The 8,675-nt window shown below is 37.3% G+C and overlaps 1 protein-coding gene across 1 annotated transcript; it reads left to right on the top strand.

The window, feature by feature from the left end:
- Positions 1,136-2,067, top strand: LOC109230185. Its single transcript, XM_019395708.1, has 2 exons — positions 1,136-1,332; positions 1,509-2,067. The coding sequence occupies exons 1-2, from the start codon at positions 1,136-1,138 to the stop codon at positions 2,065-2,067; spliced, it is 756 nt and encodes a 251-aa protein (XP_019251253.1).

Here is an 8,675-nt window from a genome sequence, read left to right as displayed (position 1 = left end):
ATTCAAGCTGATAATAATGCTGTTGAAGATAAGATGAATAAAAATAATCAGTTGGTGGTGATTGATAAAAGCAATGAGCAAAGAAGCCCAACTCCTAATCCTAAAACAACTGGGAGTTTGAATCCTGCTGCAACAGTGTTTAAACCTTCTTCAGCTGGGAATCCAAAATTGATAAAATGGAATAATGTTAATCCTAATGGGAGTGGGATTGCAGTAGATAAAGGTGTACAACTTGAATCAATTGCTCAATGGGTAACTAGAACTTTTGGTGGCAACTTAGTACCTACAAATCAGTCTTGTCAGGAAATACCTTCCCAGTCAATTGATACAAATGTAGCAGATACTTTATCGAGAGATGATAATAGACTACAATTGAGTGGAAGTAAATTATGGTGTGATCAGACTAAAGAAGGCTCAGAAGATGGTGAACTTCTTGAGGGAGTCATTGGGGAGGATGAATCAACAGATGAAGAGAAGGAAGATGAGGAACAAACAGTGAATGGTAAGGGGAACAAGGAGGAGCTGAAATCAAAGGAGATATCTGATAAAACAAATGAGCAAGAGCAGGTGGATGGTGTAGTGCAGCATAATGAAGAACATGAGGGAATTGGAGCAAAGGAGAAAGATCAAAATAGTACTACTGCTGGAATGTCAGTGAGCAAAATGATCAACTGATGGTAACATAACCTGCTGGTAAAGTAGGAATGGAAAAACCTACTATGCTGGAACCAGGAGGAAAACATCAGGATATTGCAGTGAAGATTGGGGTCCCTAATCCTACCAAAAATTAGTTGATGACTCAGCAAGATGATAAGGGTGATGAACAACAAATTGGAGGTAGGGGTAGAGATCTTGATGTAGAATCAATTACTTAAAATTTCACCAACGTGGCAAGACAAGGTGATCTTTCACCTAGATACATGGATAAAGGAAAGTCAGCAAGCAGAGGGAAAAGAAACAAACAAAGGAGATTTCTAGCCTTCCTCCAGCTGGGGTTCAAACTAGAAAAACTATATCTAAATCCCATAATTAGATGAATGCTTTAATATGGAATATTAGATCAGTTAACATAATGAAAACCTTTGAAAGGCTTGCCAACATGCATAGGCAGCTACATTACTAATTCATAGGATCGATGGAGCCAAAGCAAAAAACGGAAAAACTGGTAAAATACAGGAGAAAACTGGGCATTCTTCAGGCGTTTGGTAATGTTTCTAACAAAATTTTGGAATTTGTAGATGAAGATCATGAGGTGGAAGTCATTATAGATATGGAACAACATATGACATTGAAGCTGACCAACATTGAAACATACAAGTCTATGATTGTCACGTAGTGTATGCAAAAGGTGATGCAATAGAACGTATAGAACTCTGGGATTCATTGTATAATTTGGCAAGAGATTTGACCTCTCCATGGCTAGTAGGGGGAGATTTCAATGTGATTTGGGATAAAGAGGAAAAGTTTTGTGGTTTGCCTGTCTCGCTTAATGAAATCAATGACTTTAGGCACTGTATCACCACATGCAACTTGTTTGATCTTGGTTTTAAAGGAAGTATCTATACTTGGTGGAATGGGAGGGCGGAAGATGACTGTATTTTTAAGAGACTAGATAGATATTTGGCTAATATTGAGTTCCAACAGATGTGGCCTGCCCTTAAGATCACTCACCTGCCCAAAATAGGATCTGATCATTGTCCTATATTAATCACTGGTGATCCATCAGTTGTTCCTATCAAAAAAACGTTCAGATTCCTTCATTTCTGGATCAAACATCCATCCTTCCATGATGTTGTGAGACAGAACCGGACAGTTGATCTTGCTGCAAATCCGTTCATATTGTTTAATCACAAGTTGAAGAAGGTGTTATCAATATGGAGCAAAACAACTTATGGGGATATATTTCAGAAGATAGCAGGCTTGGAAGAAGTGGTTCTTGTCCATGAATCCCAATCTGAATTAAATCCTACAAGGCAGAATCGCGAGAGATTACACAAAGTTCAAGCAGAATTGATAAGGTATTTAGCTTTGGAGGAGGAATTTTGGAAACAAAAATCTAGAATATAGTTCCAGGATGGGGATAGGAACAAAATATTTTTCCATGCACAAGTGAATGGGAGAAGAAGAAGATTACAGCTTAGAAGGATTCAAGATAGTAATGGAATTTGGTTGGAAAACATAGAAGCAATGGCTGATGAGGCTATCAAATTTTTCAGTGCATAGTTCCATGAAGACAAGGTTCCCACGGATTTTAGGATCATTGATCATATTCCTCTTTTGATCAATGAGGAAAAGAACCAAGAATTTCTACAGCAACCCACGAAAGAAGAGGTGAAACGAGCAGTGTTTGGATTAAATGGAGAAAGTACAGGAGGCTCAGATGGATTTTCTGGCAGCTTCTTTCACTCTTGTTGGGATATTATGGGAGACGATATCTATAACATGATGACGCCCTTATTTAATGGACACGAATTACCTAAATTTGTGACTCATACAAACTTGGTATTATTGCCAAAAAGAAGGAAGTGAATACCTTTTCTGACATGAGACCAACGAGTCTTAGCAACTTTGTCAACAAAGTAATCTCTAGAGTTATTCATCAAAGGTTAGTTGGGTATCTTACTAATCTTATTTCTGATGAACAAGCAGGGTTTGTTAAAGGGAGGAGCATTGTTGAGAATGTATTGTTAACACAAGAGATAATCACCGACATTAGACTGAGAACGAAGGCAGGGCCCAATGTAGTAATCAAACTTGATATGATGAAGGCCTATGATTGTTTATCTTGGTTGTTCTTAGCTAAGGTATTGAGAAAAATGGGGTTTCATGAGAGATTCATTGGGTTAATTTATGGTATATTGTCAATTAATTGGTACTTTGTGTTGATAAATGGGCAACCTCATGGTTTTTTCAAATCAACGAGAGGGGTGAAACAAGGGGATCCTTTATCTCCAACGCTATTTATCTTGGCAGCGGAGGCTTTGTCTAGAGGTTTAAATTCACTTCATATGAATTTATACTTCTGTGGATTTGGTTTGCCTAAATGGAGTCCTAAGATAAATCATCTAGCATATGCAGACGACACAATCATATTTTCATCCTCAGATGAAATCTCTCTTCGATTGGTACTGGAGGTATTGACAGCATATGAAGCAGCATCGGGTCAGTTGGTTAATAAAACAAAGTCTGCCGTCTACATGCATCATTCAACGAATGCACAGGTGGTGAACATAAGTAGAAAGGATAACAGTTATTTCCAAACAAGAATTCCCATTCACTTATCTTGGGTGTCCGATATTTTATGCTAGGAGAAGAATGGATTATTTCCAAGGTTTCATTACTAAGCTGATGGATAAGTTACAAGCTTGGAAGGGTAAGTTGTTGTCCATAGAGGGAGGGTTATTTTGATTTCTCACGTTCTTCAAAGTATGCCAATTCACCTTCTATCTTCGGTGAATCCTCCCCCTTATGTGATTAATAGATTGCATAAGATTTTTGCTCAATTTTTTTGGAGTAATACTGTTGTTAGCACGAGTAGGCACTGGGCTTCTTGGACAAATCTATGCTTACCTTGTGATGAAGATTACATGATATTTCTAAAGCATTATTTTGCAAATTATGGTGGAACTTTAGAACTAAGCCTACTTTGTGGAGTTCTTTCATGAGCCAAAAGTATTGCAAAAAATTAATCTGATGGTCGTACCTTGGAGGAGGAATGGTTCACATGTTTGGAGGAGAATGCTAGAGTGTAGGGATATTATTGAACATCAAATCTTGTGGCATCCAAAAATATGCTCTTCTTTGTTTTGGTTTGAAAATTGGACAGGTTTGGGCGCCCTCTATTTTGTTACTCCACTATATATTTGTGTGTGACGACCATACAAAACGTATATGATGTAGTGATAGATGGGCAGTGGGATGAAGAGAAGATCAGGGAAATATTGCCGAAGTAATTAGCATTACATATTCTACATAACATCAAACCACCAGGAGTGCAAGATGTATTAGACAAGCCAGTTTGGATGCTCGAAACCAATGGAGAATTCAGTGTGAAATCAGCTTGGGAGTATCTTAGAAGAAGAAAGGATCCTTGCAATTCATATAGGATGACGTGGGGAAAGGGAGTGCCATTTAAAATATCTTTTTTCATGTGGAAACTATGGAGAAACAAGCTGCCTCTTGATGACTTTTTTAGAAGGCCAGGATATCAAATGGCATCAAAATGTTGGTGTTGTGCTAATCCGATGGAGGAAACCACACAACATTTGTTCTTCACTTCTTATGCTGCCAAAATAGTGTGGTCGTACTTTTTAAATCATGTAGGAATAGTTGTGGAGGGAATTACATTTCATCAGGTAGTGGTGAAGTGTTGGACTGCCAAAGTCATTCCTATAAATATGGAGACACTGTTAGTCGAGTAATATATCAGATCTCCTCGAATCCCTGATCAAATTCAGAAAGCCTGGGCTTACTCATGTTCCTCATAAATGTCCAGATCAACTTGAGTTGTTGGAGAACTATACGCCTAAGCAGAAGATCACTAAGGTAATATGGGAATGTCCTAGTCCAGGGTGGGTAAAAGTGAACACAGATGGGGCTTCTAGAGGTAATTCTGGGAGGAGTTCTATTGGTTTTGTTATTAGGAATGAAAAGGCAGATGTATTGTATGCATGTGGCAAGGAAGTGCAGGAGAGAACTAATTCTGAAGCTGAGGCAATGGCTATACTCGAAGCACTAAGATACTGTATCCAGCATGATTTCATTCTTATTGAATTGCACACAGATTCAATGTTAATAAAAAATGTTGTGAATGGAGAGTGGTCTATCCCTTGGTATGTGGCTGAATATGTAGGGAAAATCAAAGAACTCATGGCTCGATGCAATGTAAATGTGGCTCATACGCTAAGAGAGGGAAATAGTTTGGCAGACCATCTAGCTTATTATGCTTTGGATGTTGGATATATTGAGGCACACTGTTTTTGGGAGCTAGATGCACATGGGAGGAGGATAGTGAACAATGACAAACTACAATGCCATATATAAGGACAAGAGTTGCAAGAAATTAGGAGATGAGGAGGTAACAAGGTGCATTACCAGGCTGGAAATGGGAGTGAGCAAGATGGGAATTAAAAGCAGGAGAGGATCGCATATTGACTGCTGTGATCGAATCCTAAGGGAGGAGGTCATAGTACTCTGGTTTTTGACTAACATCGTGTTCTTTTTTGCAGGAAAAGTTTCTGTCACCATGCCTCATCAAGTGACTAAACTTCAATGGGTGGTATTAGCACTATGTGCTCATTCCCAGTGTTAGAAATATGCTTTAGAAGCTGCTCTCAGTAAAATTATTTTACTGTTTCAGCTATTTACTGCAGTAATTTAGTTTGAATTTGAAATAATTTTGAACTAGTCTTTAGGAGTGAACTAGTCTCTAGGAGTTAGTTATTTTCAGCATATTTTTTGCGGATTTTTAGGTCTTTTAAGTTAGTATTTCTCTTATAAATTGTAGTCCAAATGCATTAAAATAATATAGTATTTTCAGCTTCAGTTCCTTTTACATCTATTCCAGTATATTTTTTATTTTCTTGTCATCTTCCCAGTTATTTCCCTTAATTTCTTTTATCAAGAACCAACAATTGGTATCAAGAGCCATCTTCTTAAGGGACCTAAGTAAAATCTTTTCTTGAGTGAGATGGAGACTGAAATGAGTTTTTCTCAAATGGCTCCTCCAGTCTTTGATGGTGAAAATTACCAACTGTGGGCAGTGAGAATGGAGACTTACTTGGAGGCTTTAGATCTTTGGGAGGCTGTGGAAGAGGATTATGATGTCTTCGCTGCTACAATCCACGGTGCCCAGATCAAGAGTCACAGGAAAGAAACCTGGAAATCAAAGGCAAAGGCAACTTGTTGCTAGTGTGTCTGCAACAATTTTCACGAGAGTTATGGCTCTCAAATCAGCAAAAGAAATCTGGGATTATCTGAAGGGAGAATATACAAGAGATGAAAGAATACGAGGCATGAAGGTGTTGAATTTAATAAGGGAATTCGAGTTGCAGAAAATGAAGGAATCTGAGACTGTCAAAGAATACTCGGATCGGTTGCTTGGCATTGTTAACAAGGTAAGATTGCTTGGTACTAAATTTAAAGATTCAAGAATTATTGAAGAAATTCTTGTTACGGTGCCTGAAAAATATGAAGTATCTATAACTACCTTGGAAAATACAAAGGATCTATTCAATATTACCTTGGCAGAATTATTAAATACATTGCAGGCACAAGAGCAAAGGAGGCTTATGAGGCAAGATGGTATGGTTGAAGGAGCCCTGGCAGCCAACCACAAAACTCAAAGCAAAGGTAATAATGTTAAAAAAAATTACTCGCCTTGTCAGCACTGTAGAAAAAAGGTCATCCACCATTCAAATGTTGGAAGAGGCCAGATGCAAAGTGCAAAATTTACAACCAACTTGGTCATGAAGCTGTAATTTGCAAAGGCAAATATCAAAAGCATGAAGCAGATGCCCAAGTCGCCAATGAAGAAGAAGAAGATCACTTGTTTGTGGCAACTATTCTTTCAACAAAAAAATCTGATTTTTGGTTGATTGACAGTGGTTGTACAAACCACATGACATATGACAGAAATCTTTTCAAAGAGTTCACGTCTATAGGAAATAAGAAAGTCAGAATTAGAAATGGTGATTATATTCTTGCTAAAGGAAAAGGAACTGTTGCAATCCCAACAAATTCAGGTACTAAGAAAGTTTCAGATGTTCTTTATGTTCCTGATATTGATCAAAATTTAATAAGAGTTGGACAACTAATGGAAAAAGGATTTAAAGTATCATTTGAAGATAAATATTGTTTCATTTATGATGCAACTGGACTTGAGATTTTAAGGGTTAAAATGAGAGGTAAAAATTTCTCATTTGATCCAACCGAAGATGAGGAATGGAGCCAAAAGAATCTACTAAGTGCAGGTAATTCTCCAACTAAGGACATATGTGAAAATAAGGTAAGGAAGAAGTTGTCAATATTTTAGAAAATGCAATTCTGGAAGAAAGTTGACAAGTCTCAAGGCAAGATGCAAATGAAGCTGAAAAACGAGCCAACTTATTTCATTAACAATCATGAGATGTAGCAAAATACAGAAGTGAACTCGATTCACTGCAAGTCCAAAGATCAGTGGCAGATTTGCGTACAAAGTCGCTTCCAGTTAAAGGTTTACAAGGGACAAATTCAGAATTTGCAGCTTCAAAAGCAAAGAGGAGTGTTAGAAATATGCTTTAGAAGCTGCTCTCAGTAAAATTATTTTACTGTTTTAGCTATTTACTGCAGTAATTTAGTTTGAATTTGAAATAATTTTGAACTAGTCTTTAGGAGTGAACTAGTCTCTAGGAGTTAGTTATTTTCAGCATATTTTGTGCTGATTTTTAGGTCTTTTAAGTTAGTATTTCTCTTATAAATTGTAGTCCAAATGCATTAAAATAATATAGTATTTTCAGCTTCAGTTCCCTTTTACATCTATTCCAGTATATTTTTTATTTTCTTGTCATCTTCCCAGTTATTTCCCTTAATTTCTTTTATCAAGAACCAACAATTGGTATCAAGAGCCATCTTCTTAAGGGACCTAAGTAAAATCTTTTCTTGAGTGAGATGGAGACTGAAATGAGTTTTTCTCAAATGGCTCCTCCAGTCTTTGATGATGAAAATTACCAACTGTGGGCAGTGAGAATGGAGACTTACTTGGAGGCTTTAGATCTTTGGGAGGCTGTGGAAGAGGATTATGATGTTCTTTCGCTGCCTAACAATCCCACGGTGGCCCAGATCAAGAGTCACAAGGAAAAGAAAACTAGGAAATCAAAGGCGAAAGCAACTTTGTTTGCTGGTGTGTCTGCAATAATTTTCACGAGAGTTATGGCTCTCAAATCAGCAAAAGAAATCTGGGATTATCTGAAAGGAGAATATACAAGAGATGAAAGAATACGAGGCATGAAGATGTTGAATTTAATAAGGGAATTCGAGTTGCAGAAAATGAAGGAATCTGAGACTGTCAAAGAATACTCAGATCGGTTGCTTGGCATTGTTAACAAGGTAAGATTGCTTGGCACTAAATTTAAAGATTCAAGAATTATTGAAAAAATTCTTGTTACGGTGCCTGAAAAATATGAAGTATCCATAACTACCTTGGAAAATACAAAGGATCTATCCAATATTACCTTGGCAGAATTATTAAATACATTGCAGGCACAAGAGCAAAGGAGGCTTATGAGGCAAGATGGTATGGTTGAAGGAGCCCTGGCAGCCAACCACAAAACTCAAAGCAAGGGTAATAATGTTAAAAAAAATTACCCGCCTTGTCAGCACTGTGGAAAAAAGGTCATCCACCATTCAAATGTTGGAAGAGGCCAGATGCAAAGTGCAAAATTTACAACCAACTTGGTCATGAAGCTGTAATTTGCAAAGGCAAATATCAAAAGCATGAAGCAGATGCCCAAGTCGCCAATGAAGAAGAAGAAGATCACTTGTTTGTGGCAACTATTCTTTCAACCAAAAAATCTGATTTTTGGTTGATTGACAGTGGTTGTACAAACCACATAACATATGACAGAAATCTTTTCAAAGAGTTCACGTCTATAGGAAATAAGAAAGTCAGAATTGGAAATCGGTGATTATATTCTTGC

Source organism: Nicotiana attenuata, chromosome 7, assembly GCF_001879085.1.
Source record: "Nicotiana attenuata strain UT chromosome 7, NIATTr2, whole genome shotgun sequence".
In the NCBI taxonomy this organism is placed as follows: Eukaryota; Viridiplantae; Streptophyta; class Magnoliopsida; order Solanales; family Solanaceae; genus Nicotiana; species Nicotiana attenuata.
Note: the sequence above shows the minus strand (reverse complement) of the source record. Positions and strands in the feature narration are given on the sequence as shown.

What these genes read in the sequence shown, in the direction of transcription:
- LOC109230185 (XM_019395708.1), top strand. Translation starts at nt 1,136, where the DNA reads ATGGAGCCAAAGCAAAAAACGGAAAAACTGGTAAAATACAGGAGAAAA. An exon ending in TACAAGTCTATGATTGTCAC is followed by an intron (nt 1,333 to 1,508) that starts GTAGTGTATGCA and finishes CAATGACTTTAG; the next exon opens with GCACTGTATCACCACATGCA.